At 39.8% G+C, this 18560-nt stretch overlaps 1 protein-coding gene across 2 annotated transcripts in view; it reads left to right on the top strand.

Moving 5' to 3' along the window:
* The window catches only part of TMEM181 (transmembrane protein 181), a 52999-nt gene extending 35489 nt beyond the window's left edge, over positions 1–17510 (top strand). For both annotated transcript variants that reach the window (XM_072994770.2, XM_072994776.2), the window contains exons 9-17: positions 577–707; positions 2391–2482; positions 4688–4745; positions 6741–6843; positions 6946–6997; positions 11028–11110; positions 11413–11502; positions 12596–12662; positions 13807–17510. In XM_072994770.2, the coding sequence (XP_072850871.1) occupies positions 577–707; positions 2391–2482; positions 4688–4745; positions 6741–6843; positions 6946–6997; positions 11028–11110; positions 11413–11502; positions 12596–12662; positions 13807–13885 (755 nt within the window). In that variant the 3' untranslated portion in view covers positions 13886–17510. The remainder of the gene's footprint in view (positions 1–576; positions 708–2390; positions 2483–4687; positions 4746–6740; positions 6844–6945; positions 6998–11027; positions 11111–11412; positions 11503–12595; positions 12663–13806) is intronic.
* The last annotated feature ends 1050 nt before the right edge of the window (positions 17511–18560 follow it).

Raw genomic sequence — 18560 nt, 5'->3', positions numbered from 1 at the left:
GCCTTACAACTAATTATAAATGTTCCAATGTAGGTTGCCAGTCTATGCTCTGTTTTTAGTATGTTTCCCTTGGGTGCAACAACCTTTTCCCCCTTCATTCAGGTAATCTCAAGTGCCTGATAATCCTCAGGAACAAGGAAAGGTTGCGATTCCTCTTAGCCGTGTAGGTTCTGGGCTTCTCCAAAGCTTGCAGGGGGATTCCTCCTTAGTTTCCTGAACCACAAGCCACTGGGTTCAGGAGGGTACCATGACCCTTGATAGGAGATTGGGTACTGGAGTAACATGCTGAGTAAGTAGGTGTTGTGAAAGTTAGGTTCTGCTAGTCTTGTTATGTGTGCTGTGCTTTGGATCTCACTCCAGCTTTTATAGGAGGAATTATATCACTACATTTCTTCTAAGAACACTGTAGAAAGTAGAATGTGTGCTAAAACTGGTACATGGAAGGGCACTTTCCATGTTGCATTGTATCAGTTCTTCCTTCCATTAGCTTAAACTGGGGAGTGGCTTGGGGAATATAACGACCCTTTGAAGAGGCAGGGTATGTCTTATGACCCTCTTTGATGTGTTCTGTTGCAGATCCATTTTTCCCCCTCTCATTCCTCATCAACAGTTGGTTTCCTGGGATGTTGGATGACCTCTTCCAGTCTTTGTTCCTCTGTGCGTTGCTTCTCTTCTGGCTCTGCGTCTACCATGGGATCAGAGTCCAGGTGAGGGAATGATGATAATTCAGCATCATTTACATTCTGTCTTTTATTTTTCAAAAATGATTTCCCTACATTCTTCACTTTTTATACTGGATAAACATTTTTGTCAAAACCTTTTTAGGATAAATAGATTTAAGAGAATCTAATTGCAAAGGGGTCAGCAAAATGGTTTTGCATCCGAAACAGTGAGGTTCCTTTACTTAGCAACATTTTTATCCTGCCGTTCCTCCAGGGACCTCAAAGTAAGTGTTATTAAACCTCTTAGAACCCTGTCAGGTGGGTCAGGCAGATGTGATGCATTAAGAATTCCAAGTGAGCTTCTTATCTGAGCAGGGATTTGAGCTCTTGTCGCTGTGGGCCAACTCCAGTATATAGTTATAGCTGTGTAGTTAGTTCCCCCTGCTCTCATCTACTTGTGTTTCAATCCACAAATGAAAATGCATAACCTGAGATCTCCCTATAGTAATAAAAACCACAAACACAAGGCAGGACCTTATAGTACTGTTTTGCTGGTCGAACTGCTTCAGAAAGTGGAAGCAAGAGATGAGTGGTCCCCATCTCCCTGAACACGTCCACCTGCCCTCAGAATTTGCTCTGATGTACTGGAGTGTCCTCCCTACCTCTGGGCAGCTCAGAGGGCTGCAAAAGAGAAGGAAGAGGTAGAATATTCCATTGTAATAGCATTTAAAAAACCCACTGGACCTAGAATAACAAAACTTCATATCTAAATAATCCTTATATTGTATTGGGGTATAAAATTACTTTTCTCAGTGTGGTGTAGTGGATAGAATGATGGACTAGAACTCAGGAGACCTCGATTTGAATGTGTGCTCAACCATGGAAATTCACCAGCAGGTATGGAACTGGCAAAACCAACTACTTAAATATCCCATTTACCTATTAGGATGTCTATAAACTGGTTCTGACTTGACAGCATGTAATATGGAATATACAGTTACAATTATGTGAGTGTTTAAATATAGAACTTCTGAGTTACTGTATATTCAGTGAATATAGTCAATTACATGTCTAGGTTTGATCAGTATCAAAACTCTGACCTATTATATCTATTTAAAAGCAAGGTCTTTTCCTAGTTCATCCAAAAGGAGCTTCTCTTCTGCAAGCAGGGTGTGGAACAGCCAGGATACCAACTGGATCTAGCTCCTGAAGCAATGTTTTGTATGCCCCATGGCCGTGTGTAGGAATACTGTGTGGCCCATTTTAGCATTAAACATTCCAAAGAAGTCTCATGCATCATCAGGTCTCAAGCCTTGGGAGGCTTTCACTGAAGAGTCAACTAAGAGTAAATAAATAAATAAATACAAATAATTAAATGGACATCTGGTTATTTGGCAGCACTTTCATTAGAAGGTGAAAACAAAAGTAGCCATGTGTGGCTTTTTCTTGTCATAACATTTAGATGAAAAAATTTACCCTCTTAAGTAGAAAAGAACACCTGGTTGCAGTCTTGAACATGAGGCTCATGTTTGGAGAGTAGGCAGTACTTTGAGGGCAGAGGCAAGGCCCTGTAGCCCTGAATACAAATTCAAGTTTTTATTAAAGCTGAGGGACAGCATACTCTGACATGGATTGTTGCTAACCTTGCTTCCAGCCTCCTAAGAGTTTATTTAGTTCATGTCTGAAAAATCAAGTTTAGTATTCTTAATTTGTCTTTTCTCTTTTTAGGGAGAAAGGAAGTTTTTAACGTTCTATTTTCCTAAACTCTTCATTGTTGGTCTTCTGTGGCTGGCTTCTGTTACATTAGGAATATGGCAGACGTAAGTAATTCCCTGCTTTCCACTATTTCAACAAAGAAAGCAGTGCTTTTAATGCAAGGATAGGAAGTATGTTGCCCTCTGGATATTGCTTCATTAGGTATGTTGGTTAGGGCTGTTGGGAGTTAAACTCCAACCCCTGGATGACTGCATGCTGCTGCCTTTCATTCCAGGGAGCATTTCCAGTCTTGCTTCCAGTTGTTTCTCAAAGGCAAAGTTTCTGCTCCTCTGTTCTGCTCCTTTGCTTCACTAATTTAGAAATTTCTCAAATGACTGCTGTGTTCATACGTGCGCTGATCAATGATGTTAAAACAGCTTTTGTTTAGTGGTACTGATTGCCTACCCTATTTACATATGTCTGGTCTTTTTCTGTTATTATTGTAAATCACAGCTTTCATTTTAAACTTTCCTTCAATAATTGATATTTCTAATTAATGATGCTCCCAACAGTTCTTATTAGAGATAACATACTTATCATAGACAACGTTATCTATGTTTCTATGGCTTCCATTCTCTCTAAAGTGCTTCAGTTCTCTACCTTGATGAAGGAAAGAATTAAATCTATTATATTACTTGAATAAACAAATTTATTTAAGTGGTAATAGCAGAAAAATTTGACTGAATTCATTTTTTGAAAGTTTCAGTAGAATTTATAGCTGCTTATAATTTCATGATTTTTACTGCTCTCATTCTGAGTTATAGAGCACATATTAATAGATGACAATGTTATAGAGCATATATTAATTGTTTATGGTGTTCTGTAATATGTCTGTTTTGTTTAGGAAATATATTGTGATCATTAGTTTAAAAAAGTTATTTTCAAGGAGGTAGGTATTTATTTTTATTGTAGTAAAACTGAAACTGAAATGTGAATGCCAATTTTAGTTCACGAAGCATATCACGGAGACAACTAAATACCGTATTTTTCGCTCCATAAGACGCACCTCTCCATAAGACACACCAAATTTTTAGGAGAAGAAAACAGGGAAAAATTAATCTGTTTTCTTCTCCTAAAAATTTGGTGAGCCTTATGGAGAGGTCCGTCTTATGGAACACACCCTAGCCCCCTCTGGGGGGGAGCCTCCAAAGGGTCCTAGGGTGTGTTCCAGGACCCTTTGGAGGCTCACCCTGCCCCCCCATGGGGTCAAAGGGGGCGAAATCATCACCTTCAGGCACTCTTCTGAAGCTTCCCAAGCCTCAAGAGTTCCAGAACGTGGCAATTTTGCCCCCTCTGGGCCCGTAGAGGGGTGGGGGGAGCCTCCCAATGGTCCTGGAAGGCAGACTTGGACCCTTGGGAGGCTCCCCCCACCTCCCCACCCCTGGGGGCCAGAGGGAGCGAAATCGCCACCTTCAGGGACTCTTCTGAAGCTTCCCAAGCCTCAAAAGGGTCCTGGAAGATGGCGATTTCGCCCCCTCTGGCCCAGCGGGGGGGGCAGGGTGAGCCTCCAAAGGGTCCTAGGGTGTGTTCCAGGACCCTTTAGAGACTCACCCTACCCCCCCCCCGGGGTCAGAGGGGGTGAAATCGCCACCTTCTGGGACTCTTCTGAAGCGTCCTAAGCCTCAAAAGACTTCCAGAAGGTGGTGATTTCGCCTGCAGTGGCCCCGTGGGGGGGTGGGGGGAGCCCCGCAAGGGTCCTGGAAGGGGCCAGTGGGGGCAAAATCGCCACCTTCGCTCCATAAGATGCACAGACTCCCCCCCCTTTTTTGGGGGGGGAAACGTGTGTCTTATGGAGCAAAAAATATGGTAGGTGCATCAGAAGAGAAGCTGAAAACCAGTGTTTTCATAATATATAAATACAGGGGTAAGAAAATGTAAGATGTATAGATATGTGTCATGGGTATATAAAAATGTAACAGAACCTGTTTAGTACAAGTAGGTCTATGATTTAGAAACATTTCCTTGTGCTTCGTGTCGGCATTTGTAGTGTTTCAGATGAAACAAGTTTATATTTCCATTTTTGTGTAGATAAGTTTCCATTAGTAGTTACATAATTAAATTGAAATTTATCTTTTTCTCAACTCTTCCTAGGAAATAGAGCTATAGAGCTATATTCTAGAGCATCTAGGAAACAGTAGGCCTAATTTGGGTGTAGAGACAGAAAAGGCCAAATATGTTAAAATGTCAGTTGTTATGTATTTTTAATAAGCTTTACTATGATACATACAAATCTGTACATTCATGATCTTGGTGTTTTTGGTTTCTTTTAGTGCCAATGAATTACGTGACCCAACGTACCAGTATGGAATTGACACAAATAGCTTTCAGGTAAGTTGGGGTGAAACAGTGTTACAGCTTTTTATGACAAATGCTAAATAGACTACTACAAATTGAAAAAAAGGTGAGCTATTTCTATCTGCTCCTTTGTCCATCTGATGTCCGTAATGCAGTTTGCCAAACTTTAAAGTAATAGATACAGTAGTGCCTCGCTTAGCGAGCGCTCCATTTAGCGACGAAATCACTTTGCAACCAACTTTTTGCGATCACTTTTGCGATCGCTTTACGATGTTCCCTATGGGGTATTTTTGCTTTTCGATGACCGATCATCACAAAGTGACCATTTTCGCACAGCTGATTGGCGGCTTCAAAATGGCTGCCGGGAAAAAACATGGTCGCCCGCTGTTTTCTGGGACAGATTCCTCACTTAACAGGCAGCGAAAATGGCCGCGCTATGGAGGATCTTCGCTGAAGAGTGAGTTTGAAGCCCCTAGGAAGGCATTAATCGCGTTTTAATGCATTTCTATGGGCTTTTTTATTTTGCATTGCGACATTTTCGTTCAACAGCGATTTCGCTGGAACGAATTAATGTCACAATGCGAGGCACCACTATATAGGCTGCCGCTTTAAATTGGTACTAATTTTGCAATATTTAATTTTCAAGGAATGAGTGACACCCGATATGCTTTTTGTGGTGAAAAATTTTAGACTCATTTCATATAACTTTTAAAATACAAGATTAAATACCTAATTGTGTTGCAAAAATATATATTTTTTTAAAATTTCCTTGTGATATAGATTTCTGAGATAAGAAAGAAAATTACATGATGTTAAAGGATTGCTTATTCTGTTGGAATCTTACTTTTGCTCCAAAGCATTACCAAAAATTGTACATTATTCTAATGGATTTGGGGGTGGAATGGGAGCTTTTTGTATTTAAAGGCCCCTCATAATTTGAGGCCCTCAGCTGTAGTTTGCTCATCTATTAGTTAAATCCAGTACTTCCTCTCTGTGAGCATTTGTAAAACCCTGAACCTGCCTGTCTTGCTTTTTGGAAACCATGCAAAGCTGTTCTTATCTGAGAAGCTGAGATTAAATGTGAGTGTAGTTAAGCACATGTAATGGCGTGGATCCAAAGGCACTCTTTTTTTGAACAGGAGGCATTTCTGCTAGTACAGTGTAGATGGTGTGCCAACCCTGGGGATCCCCTAGGCTTCAGATGTGGCCTTTTACAGGTGCTACAAGTAGACAAGTAATCTTCATTTAATGAGCCGAATTTCATTCTTGCAACTTTGGTCCAAAAGCAAGGTCTTCTCTGTTTTAGCTGCCCCTTACAGTCACTTGCTGTGAGCCTTCTGGGATTACATAGGGGAAAAGATCGTTTGGTGTCTCAGGTGCAATTTGGCTTCCTTCTACTAACATTGTACTATTCTGCCTCTGTTAATTATTTTAGGTTACATATTAAGCAAAAATGCTTTATATGAGAGAGCATTAATGCTTTTTCTTAGATAGTCATAGAGCTTTATTTCTCTTGCTGGAATACTCTCTTTCCAGTTCCTTCTGAAAGCTCTTTGAGGTGCCTAAATGCTCCACTTCGGTTAGGATCCAAGTAAATTATATTCTTGTATTTGGGGACAACTGTGTAGCTGGCTCAGCTTCCTTCAGTTTATTTTCATGGCTGCTGCCAAAATGATGAACAGCTGTTTCACTACATAAAAATTTCTTGTCCTTCTAATTATGCAAAGTGGTCTAAATGTAGCAAGTTAAATGTGTGCACCAAATCTTTGTGTCCAGATCTGCTGTTTGAGAATAATGGGAATTGTACCCTGGTTCAATTTATAGAAGTGAACCAACTTGAGCAAGGCTGACATAGAACACCGCATTGTCCTCTTTTTGCCTACATGTGTCAGACAGATGGGGCAACTTGCAGAAATGGTGTAGACGGTCTCTGTATAGTATGAAAGGTCAGGAGTGGGGAGGATAGGAAGGCAGCACAATGATGTCAGAATAACGTTAACACAATTTCTAAATATAATTTTGCAACAGGGGATGAAAATCTTCTTTCTTGTGGTGGCATCTGTGTACAGTTTGTACCTTTTGTTCCTCATCATCCGAGCATGCTCAGAACTTCGTAACATGCCCTACATTGGTAAGATTTCTTCTGTTCCGTTTTTTTTATTGCTGCGGAACTGTTTTTCCAATGAAACAGGTGTGTACCTTTCAGTAATACTTTGCTCTCTCCTTTTCTCAGATCTCAGACTGAAATTCTTGACAGCATTGACATTTGTTGTGCTTGTCATTAGGTAAGTTTTAATAAGAAGAAAAGCAGCAAGATTATTTCAGGTGTGGAAGGTGATAAAGTCAGACTGCCTTTCAGACTAACCTGTTTCTGTGATTTCACTTAGTATATAAAGTAAACTTTATATATGTTTATGTATTATATTAGTATATCCCAAAACCAGCAATTGCCTTTGGGATGGTTTGCAAACATAAAAACATAAAAATAAGAAGAAAAGCAGCAAGATTATTTCAGGTGTGGAAGGTGATAAAGTCAGACTATGTTGTGCTGTAGGGATGTGGTGGCGCTGTGGGTTAAACCGCAGAAGCCTCTGTGCTGCAAGGTCAGAAGACCAGCAATTGTAAGATCGAATCCACACAACGGAGTGAGCTCCTGTCGCTTGTCCCAGCTCCTGCCAACCTAGCAGTTCAAAAGCATGTAAAAATGTGAGTAGATAAATAGGTACCCCCATGGTGGGAAGGTAACAGCATTCTGTGTCTAGTCATGCTGGCCACGTGACCACGGAAACTGTCTTTGGACAAAAGCTGGCCCTATGGCTTGGACACTGGGATGAGCGCCACCCCCTAAAGTCAGACACGACTGAACTAAATGTCAAGGGGAACCTTTACATTTACCTATATTGTATCAAATATTAAAGCTATAATTCACCAAAACAAATCTTGCATTTCTGACAAGGTAATTGTTAGATAGTGTATCAGTGGTAAGTATTCCCTGTTTGAACCTGGAAATCGAGGCACAGCTCAATAACCGGAGCAGAGCTTGGAAAAATTACTGGTTGTTGGACTCCAGCCCTCAGATTCTCCTATCCAGCACTGGTTGTAGCCATGCTGTCTGTAAACATGCTTTACTTTGAATTACTAATTAAATAAAAGAATCATAGCAAGGGTGACCAAAGGCTCTAGAAAGTGACTGCCTTTCAGATTAACCTGTTTCTGTGATTTCACTTAGTATATAAACTAAACTTTATATATGTTTATGTATTATATTAGTATATCCCAAAACCAGCAACTGCCTTTGGGATGGTTTGCAAACATAAAAATACAAAACAGTAAATAAAAGAATCAAGCAAATGCACTGGCCAGTTCAAGTGTTAAATTGTCAAAATACCATGTGTTAAAGCCAGCAATAGATCTAACAACAAATAGCAGGTGTAGGAAGTCTTTTTAAAAATGTTGGTTTGTCCACAGTTCTTTGGAGTTAGTCTTCAAAAATCTTATGCTAATAGTGGGCAGTGACAGGGCCTCCCCGCCCCTTTCTGATACTTCTCTTCTCCTTCCCTCCCCACATCCATCAGGTTGCCTTGAGGAGGAACATGCTGCAGTTTTCTTAATTCCTTTTTATTAAGCTCACCATGCCTTGCCCCCATGTGGAATGTTTAAACTGCTACCATTAGGTTCAGGTCAATGAATAATGCATTGAAATATTTGTGTCTAAATTTTTTAACTTTATAATCATTCTCTGGCAAGGAGGTTGAATCAGCTTAACTATTAGGAGATAGAAGCATGATACACAGATCTGTTTTCAGGATCAGATTAGGTGTGATCTAATCCAATGTTTGGTGTCTAGCAGTAAGCTAGATGCCTATGGGAAGCTCACAAATGGACACCCTAACAGAGTTTTCAAGGAAATGGCCCTTCTCTTATATTTTGCATCTACAATAGCTTACCACAAATTAGGTTCCGTATATCTTAACCATTAAGAAAAATGTATACTCTAGAGAGCAGGACTTGTCTAAACTTAAAAAGAAACGTCTTGCTCACGAAAACTCCTTGGTAGTAGAACAGCTGTCTTGGGAAGCCATGTGTTCTTCATTGTAGTCTCTGTGAGTCACACACGTGGGAGTTCCTGCACCTTCGCAAAACTCATTAGAACATCCTAGAGCTCAAAGGAAAAAGACTCTTACGGCAGCCGCTCTCCATTGCACATATTCTCACATCCAGTGGCTGTCCTTCAGTTCTCTTTAGCCATCGCTGAGGAAACTCCTCAAAATGTGTTCTTAGAGTTTTTTCCACAGCTTAAACTTTGAATCTTACCTTCGTTTGTTTGTCTTCTTCTTCATCTTTGTCCCCTTTGAACGTGTGTGAGTTCCCCTAAAACTTAAGTTTGTTAGTTAGCATTTGTTTGTCATTTGAGGTCTTTGAACTTTATGGCCTTTCAAAAAGTGTGCCATGTGTGACAACAAGATCCCACTCACCAATGGATATTCTAAATGCTTGTATTGCCTCAGTGAGTGTCACATAAACCCAAACATGACAGCACTACCATAAATTTAAGTAAGTCACTAATAAAAACTGACAATCCCGGTTCAAATCCCATCTTTGGGAAAAGTTGCTGCTGGCCATAGGTCCCTATTGCAACAAACCTCTTCCATCTCTCTGGCATGTGTGTGTAAGACCCCCTTCCAGACAAATACCTATGGAGGCAGTCCAGTCGGATGCAGGCAATAAAAACCAGGATGAACAGAGACCCAAGGAAGTCAAGTCAGCACAAATGGCATCTGAAACAGAAGGTATTCCATTGGCATTGAGAGCACAATCTGCATAGCCAACCACTCCCAAAGCTTCCTCAATGCTGAAATCCATCTGACTTTGAAGAAGCATAAAGAGCTTATAGAGTCTGAGTCTATACTGGCTAAGAAATTGAAGCCAAAGCAGAAGCTCAAAAGAAATCTACAGACCAGCCATTGAAACTTAACGGTAGATCCTCCTTTGCAGTCTGCAGAGAAATAACAAGAAAACCTGGTGTGCCTTGTGCCTGCTTGGGAGGAAGAAACACCATAACTCCAGGCTCATGCTTTGCTTGCCTGATTCAATGAAAAGACTGATGAAATGATGGAAAGCCTACAGAATGAGAGGTATACTGCGAAAAGAATGGGTTTCTATACACCATATAAATAAAGACAATACTGACAAAAGTGGAAATACCCTACTCATATCCATCATTAAAATTCTCATGCAAACACTAAAGGCCTCTGCTATCACCAACCTTACAGTTCTACAGGCAGCAGTTGCATCACAAGAAGTACAAACAACCAAAGCAGCTCCAAACATAAAGAGAAAAAGACCAAACAGCACATTTGACTGCTTTCCCTTGACATTCATCACGTATTATCAGCTGGATGTCAGGGCTTAACTCAGTGCTGTGTTTAGGAGAGCAGTCATTTCATTGATGACTCACAAGCTCACTAGGCAGTAAATGAGCTTGTCAGTCACCCACATGTGTGATTTGCAGAGACCATGACAAAGAAAAACAGGTTACTTGTAACTGTTTCTGCGAGTGATTGTGAATTCACACACCCCACCCATTGTTCCCTCATGGACAATGGTGGAAATGGGGAACTGAGAGACAGCTTTTTGCTTTGAGCTCTAGAATGATTCAACAAGTTTCATGCACATGCAGAAACATCCATGCATGTGAATTCACAGACAACCACTCGAAGAGCCACAATTACAAGTAATTAACCTGTTCTTCTCTTTTACTGAAGGTACTTAAGCAGAGGGCAGTAATCTGTTAACAATGCCATAGCTGCATCCTGCATTGCAGAATTTGCATTCGGAATCATACACTGCTACAAGTGTATGATTCTCTACAAAGTTTCAAGCCACATCAGTGGACCATTGGGATTCTAGGTTCCAAAAAGGTCCTACAAGACTGAAAGCAGTCCTTTTCTTCATAGTTCTCTTTGTCCCCTTCTAACATCTCTCTACTGCTAACCCCCTTTCCCTGCCTCACTCCTTAGGACATTTATTGTAACTTTTATCATAGTGCTCAGAGCAAATCTTAAATCTGTAGCTGCCTCTTGTACTATTGCTGCATTCTTCCTTTTTACATTCCTCACATCCCATCTCATATTTATCAGGACACCTGCATTTTGATGTTCAGGTCTTTCCTGTGTTCTAAGTTTACTGGTCATTAGGAGCCTACTCTTTTTCCTGGTACTAACTTATTATTTGTTGAAATGAAGTTTAATTTTATGAAGAATTGCAAAGTTGTAGAGTGACTCTTTGTTTTTCCCCACCCACCCACCCTTGCAGCATTGCTATACTTTACTTGCGTTTTGGAGCACAGGTTCTGCAGGACAACTTTGTAGCTGAACTGTCAACGCACTATCATAATTATATCCTTTTATCCTGACACCTTGTTACTGAGACACTGAAGATGTTGTATAAGTGTGGATAAGACTAGTTGAAGGATTAGCATTCTACAAGCTCATACTTGATTAAAGAAAGGTTCCGTGGTCAATTATATCTAAGATTTATATTTTCAAATGGAGTACCTGGTGCAACTTGCATTTTTGGTCACTAGTAATATGGGTCTTGATATTTTATTTCCTATTTACATGTGAATAATAACATTTAATTGCATTCTCTGATATCGTCATCTTGAATTATTTGGTATCATATCCTTGACTGTTAACACCTGCAGAATTCTTATCATTCTATGGTTTATTGAACTTCTATCTATACACATTAGCCTTTGTGTATTCTCCATCGAAGAATGCCCTCTATGGTAAGTTAGCTTTGTTGCTTCTTATGACCAAATTGTGTTGCAAAAAGGTGGCATGCTATACTATTGATGGGGATATTCAAGCACTGACTCCCCCTTCATAAGCATTGGTTCTAGATGATACTCAGTATAGCAAAATGACACGTGCACTGGTGCATGGGCCATCTGTTTTTATTATGCATATCATTTTATTTGTTTACTGTTCACTGTTTATATTCTAAGAAGAGAGGTGTGTCCCTTTTATTTGAAGCTTAAGTATTTAAATATGTAAAGCACCCTGAAGTTACAGAACATGTGGTTGGGCAGTTTCCCATTAAAACATTTAGATGGGCAGAACAAGTCAGGAGACTCCAGTAGAAACAGCCGATAACAACAACTGACAATCTAAGTGTACCTCTGATATGAGGCTGAGCAATGGATTAGTTTTGTGATCCAAACCCCCCCCCCCACCTTTAGTGGATTGCTACCTGACACTCAGCATCAAATGCAACATACTTCTGACTTTGAATTGCAATAAAGGCTAGTTTCAAACTGGCACAGAATAATTGGGAATTCTGGAAAGAAAAGGTTTTAGTTCTATGTATCTAGTGATAGGTTGGTATTGTGAAGTGCATTCTTTGCGAACTATAAGATGCATTAGTGGGAAAGGGTGACTGCATGGATTCCAGCTGATCCTAGCAGACTTAGTGACTTGAATGCTGTTGAGTATTATAGCATTGTATCATAGCTGACCCTAAGGGTCATTGCTTTGTTATGAAAGTACTGGGGGGGGGGGGAGATAGTCAATAGGAAGGGGCAGTATAGATGCATCTTCAAATTGGTCTTTGATTATAAAGAAAGTGGAAACTGGCCTTGAATATTCTATTTATTTCAGTTAATTGGTTTTGGTTTGGTGTCCTACAATATTATATTGAAACTAACTGTATAATAGAAGTTGGATGTCAATCAAAAGATGTTCAGTAAAATAAAATCTGGGGTAGAGGTAATTTTTTTACTGTATTGAAAATATTTAAAATGTGGCACACTTGATTGTCTCTCCAAGTAGGAGCTGTTCTCTTGTTAAATGAACCTTTTCCCTGCAAAATCTTTTATTTAGAGTCTCAGCTGAAAGACAACCCTGCCTTCTCTATGCTGAACGACTCAGATGATGATGTGATATATGGGTAAGGTTAACAAAAATGTAATTGATTCGATGTAGTCTTAATTATATACATGCAATTGTTCTGCAAAGTATGAGGAATGGGGTTTTATGTTTGACTTTGGATTTTTACTTTCCTTTAAAAAAGGACCACCTTGCAATGAGTGTTGGTTGTGTCATAAAAGGAAATCATGAGGAATTTAGTGCTTAGTGAATGTCTTGAAATAATATGCTGCAACATTTTAAGCAGCCACTATGGCTTTCCAGTGTTCCGAATCTAAATGGTTGCTGGACAATTACTAAGGGGAGGACAAAAAAAGTCGTTTCAGTTACTATCTTCAAAGACAAAAGAAGGATATGGTGGTTGTTGGCTACTTTTACAGTGGTGCCCCGCTTAACACTTACCCCGCTTGACGACGAACCCGCTTCACGATGAAGTTTTTGTGATCGCTTTTACGATCACAAAACGATGTTTTAATGGGCAAAAACCGCTTTACGAGGATCAGTTCCCTGCTTCGGGAACCGATTCCTCGCATTACGATGCTCAAAACAGCTGATCGTTGGGTTTTCAAAATGGCCGCTGGCTGTTTAAAAGGGCTCCCCACTGTGTTCAGGAAGGAATTTTTCGTTGCACAGGCATGGAAAATGGCCGCCCTATGGAGGATCTTCACTGGACCCTGAGGTATTTAGCCCATTGGAACACATTGAACCGGTTTTCAATGCATTTCAATGGGCTTTTTTATTTCGCTTGACAAGGATTTCGCTCTACAGCAATTACACTGGGACGGATTATCCTTGTCAAGCGAGGCACCACTGTATATCCTTAAGATTAGTCTTTGATGCTGTAGATATTCTCCCAGTTGCATACAATGTGCAGTACTTCTGATTAATTTTTGTCGTGGAGAAAGCACAGCCAACTTAATTTCATCTTCTTCTTCTTTAATTATGGCCTTGTCTGCACACCTGTTTTGGAGGTCCAGTAAGTCATTTAGTGCAGTCTTCACATCCAAATGGCACATGAACCTCAAGTGAGGACTGCTCTGTTCATTCTTTTGTGAAAACATCATATTTACCTTTTCCATTTTCAGCATTCTTTTTTTTTCTTGCCTGAAACTGTAGTTTTATGTTTCTTTTATCTGTAGTGTTCTCAACTATCTCTTTTTGGACAGGAGCGACTATGAAGAAATGCCCCTTCAGAACGGCCAAGCTATCAGAGCCAAATACAAAGAAGAATCGGACAGCGATTAAAGTTTGCATAGAAATGACTTGCTTTATGATAACAAGAAGCAATGTTTCCCTCAATGTTTTTGTCATGTCTACTGTCAGTACAGCCTTCTGTGAAAAGACTGTTTTTTCCTTTTCTGTTTACAAACCCAGAACTGAAGAGTTGAGGAAGGGAGGACTTGGATACGACATAAAAACAAAAGCAAAATATATATCTCTTTCTTTCTCATTTTAAAGGACAAAAGACCAACAACTAATTGTATAAAACACTTGTGATAGGATGCCACCAGGTCAGAATACTGAATCAAAGATTTACATGGAGGGAGATATTCGGGAACTTATAATTTAGTTGCAAATTTTTTCAGGTGGGGAAGTGTGTCATATTTCCAACATCTTTAAGTACCAAACCTACATTGAGGTTTAAGACTATTTGGCACTTTTTCCACTAGGAAACCTCAGTTTTTAGTTTTTTCAAGGATGGAAAGAAGATATTTTGTATTGAACTACAACTGCTACCTATGACTTGAATTCATGAAATGAAGGAGTTCTGTTTTTTCAGTTATGTGCTTTTGTGAATAATGCACAGTCATTCAGGTTTTTCTGAGATCCATGTAGTTTTATATAATTGTATAAATAGGCACAATTAGAATTGTTCCAAGGCTGCTTTTTTATATTTCAGCAACATTCAAAAATTTAGCATTTGAATCGGTCACAGATATTAGTACCTTAGCATCTTCTGCACATCTAAATGAGCAGATGATATTTTTTAATTACTGTATAGGGAACAATCTATAACTTAAAACGCACTTCTCCCTAGATCATCTTTATGAGTAAGGATATATTAAATAGCTTAACAGCTTAGAGTGTACTGGATGAGTTTTTAGGTGCACCGTTGGCTATATTTAGGTAAGACATTCTATTTATTTAATTGGGGGAGATCCAAAAAAATGGTGGTTGATCCATTTTGTTGGACTAACTCTGGGCTGGCAGAGAACTATAAAGCTTTAAGATTGTACAGAAGCACTCCGATTGGAGTGATCTGGAAAAATTATTGGAAAACAGCAATGTAATATGATCTTACAGAGGCTACTTGAATAGTTTTTATTTCATAGCTGCCTCATGTGCTGATAACATGGGATGCATTGTCTCATTGCATGAATGTAGTGCTAGCAAATTGCTCTCTGCATGTGATAGCAATGCAGTCATGAATCCTCTTTGTGGTGACTGGACCTGCCCACAGTTGGTTCAATAAAGTTTTAATCAAAGCCGTTTTGGATCTGTTTCGGAGAGAAACATCTTTAAGTAATTCTTCAGACATACTTAAAATGTCTGCTTCTGTATACTTTGTGTGGTTTTGTTTCTTACCCATGCTGGAAGAGTACACAACGAAACCTAAGAAAAGAATACCAAAATGATATTTCCAGGCATAATTTATTGTGACTGTCTCTTTATTCACCCACTCTGCTAGCTTTGGTTTTAAATGGATTCTATGAATTGGTATCACAAAAAACTAATTGTAATGGATATCAACCTATCTAAGAGAATTTCTCTGCAGGTTTCATGTGCTTTTAGAATACCTTGCTCATATTCATAAAGAATCCTGGTAGGTTCCTGTTGCACTGACATCACAGGCTATTGTGTTGTCATTGTTAATGTGCTGTCAAATCACCTCCAATTTATGGTGACCATATGAATGAATGACCTTCAAAATTCGATGTGAAATTGATCAGCAACTTGAGATTCATGAGTTCTGTTTAAATAAGACCTCTGGTCTCTGTAACTTGGGGTCTCTTAGGGCCTTTTGCAAACCTTGTCCTAACATAACTTCAGGCAGCAAAAATGGGTCATTCTAGTTCAAGACACAGGCTGTGATAGAAAGAACCTTTTGTCACCAACCCCCTCTTGGCGCTGACTGTTCAGTGTATTCAAGGAGGTTTGTGCAGTTATGTGCCACGAAGTTGCTTCCAATTTATGATGACCTTATGAATTAGTGACATCCAAAAGGTCCTATCTAGAGATGGGCATGAACCCCTAACAGTCCTGTTCAGATTTGAATACTCAAGGCTGTGGCATCCTTTATTGAGTCAGTCCATTTCAATTTTAGTTTTTCTCTTGTGGCCTTCAAGTTCTTCCAGCACTACTGTTTTTTACAGTGAGTCTTGTCTTTTCATTATGTGCCCAACATCTTACAGCCTCAGTGTAGTATTTTTCCCTCAAGGAGGTTTTACCATGCACATAAAAGTGCTTTGGATCACACTTATGGAGAAATGTGGAATAAATATCACAAGGCTACTGATATATGAAGAAGATTAGTTCATTTATTTTTGCAGTCAATGCCCAGAATCCTGTTATTTATTTCTATTTGCATAGCTCCAACAGTGAAAACCTCAGGAGGAAAACTGCTGCCTATTAGGAAGTTGGGCCTTGTTTTCTTGTCATACAACTATTGCATGATCTGGCAGAAAAGAAAAACAAGCACCGACTTCTTAACTGGTGGCAACTTGCTGCCCATATTTACACTGTTGAAGTTACATCAGCATAAATATGTCACAGAATTACATCCACTGTCTGTGATTAAACTAAAGTTAGGATAAGGTACACTGTATTTCACATAGCAAACGTTCAATATATATTATAGTAAGGTCCATTGAGTTTAAAATCTCACTGTCACCAAAAGTCAGACATCTAGTAAACCATTTCAGATGTTTTCTTCTGTGGCCTTAGCATTTTAGAGTGCTAAGATGCCACAGTGCTGCTTTTTTTTTTTTAACAATAAATTAAAATCAGAACCTGGAGTGTGTTCAAAATACGAAACAGACTGAAAAACGAGAAATGTATTTTTCCTAACCTAACTCCTAGTAATGTGTAAAAAAACCTGTGCTACTCATCTTTTGATGTTTGTATTCTTTTTCCTACATTTTAAAGTGTCTAATTTGCTTAATATAAATCTAGTCTTTACACAGTGATTTTAGTTTTTATATTGTTTCAGGGAAATGAATGAATTCTTGGTTTTTTTTTAATTAAATGTCTCTATAGTTCATTTAGTTCAGTTTCAGGAATTTGCAAAGTGAGGAGGTTACCTTTTAAACAGTAATTAAGTTTCACTGATTTCAGTTGGAGAATAAAGATAGTTTTATCCCATTAAGTGAGGGAAAGTTAGAAGTGCTTAACTCTAGCTGTGTTCTACTACTAAATGTTGTAGGGTTTTGCAAACTGCCAAAAAAATCTCTTTTAATGTTTAACTTACAAAATTTAAACTTACAAAGTAAGTAAATGTTAAGATGCATTTTTGGATTATTGTCTTTAAACTGTTTGCCTGCCAAAGCTAAAATGGTGCCTGACTGAGTTAGGCACTTTTTAAAAACAAGGTTCTTCACTATAGAGATGAAGCAGCTGCTTTAAAAAACATCTTCAGCAGGAGGCTGACTTTGTTTTTGTGCTGTTGAAGAGATTTAATCTCACCATGCAACTTTGAATGCTCAGAGGGAATGGGGACTATTTCTGTGTTGCTGATGAAGAACAACAAGAGGTAGTGGAGGGATCAAGTCAGAATGTGGTTGTTTTCTATTAACCAGTCTGGAGACAAGATTATTTTTAGATTTACTATGCTCCAATGCTGGAAGCATTCAAGAAAAAAATCAGACAACCATACGTCAGATATATTTTGATTTGGTTTCCTGCATTGAGCAGGGAGTTGGATTCCTTGTAGGCCCTTTCCAATTCCCTTCGTTTATGGTTCTATGATTAAGTCTTTATATTGATGTGATATTACAGTTGAGAAGGATGCATTGCATTCCTAGATAACAAGGAGTTATCTAAAAAGGAGATCCTCTAGCCTGGCTGTATGCTTTCCCAACAGGCAGCTAGGATAGGGTTTCCAGACGTCTGGCAAAAGGAGGACATGTCCTCCTTTTTAGCCTAATGTCCTCCGTCTGGCAGGCAAAGCTAAAAACCTTTAAAATGTCTAGCTTTTGTATGTGTTATTTTGGATGGGAGATGGAGAGTTGGATGGACCCCCCTCCCCCTGTCTTTCCGCACCCCCACCCACCCACTGTTACCTGCCGCTGGTGCCGGAGCTCAGCCATCGCCCCCTCCCGCTGCCACTGTGGCTGGTGGGCAATCTGCCATGCCCGCATGGAGCTCAGAAAGGCAGCATGAGCAGAGTGCCGCCTGCCGAAACAGGCAGGAGCAAACAGCACCCGAGCGCATCGATGGGAAGGCAAGCAAAAGCCCAGACTGTGTTTGTTCAAAGTCCCTTTTGGACTCTCCAACTCCCACACTCCCCAGCCTGGAACTTATGACCTTCAGGAGAGGGGAGGCTGCCTCATTTGGCTTTGCCTGGTGCCGCTTTCCCCCTGCCTGTGCCAGAGCCTTGTTTGGGCATCCAGATTAGCAAGATTGCCTCTGAGCCTGTGCAGAATGTGAGGGGCCAGGGGATCCCGCAGCCGGGCCGGGGTGGGTTCAGCTTTATTTGCTTTGCTCCCAATTGGAAGCTGCTGTTTCTTGGTAGGCCCCCTTCCTGTTTGTTAAATGAAACATTCGATATGTCCTCCTCTGTCCTCTTATTTGTCTTTCTATGTCCTCCTTTTGGTACCCATGTATCTGGCAGCCCTAAGCTAGGGGAGCTGTTAATGGAAGTGCCTTTTGATATGGTATGCAGTTGGTGTCAAAAAGAACAGACAACAGACCATTCCTATTG

This window comes from Pogona vitticeps, chromosome 1 (genome assembly GCF_051106095.1).
Source record: "Pogona vitticeps strain Pit_001003342236 chromosome 1, PviZW2.1, whole genome shotgun sequence".
Classification (NCBI taxonomy): domain Eukaryota; kingdom Metazoa; phylum Chordata; class Lepidosauria; order Squamata; family Agamidae; genus Pogona; species Pogona vitticeps.
This window is presented reverse-complemented; position numbering and strand designations above follow the sequence as displayed.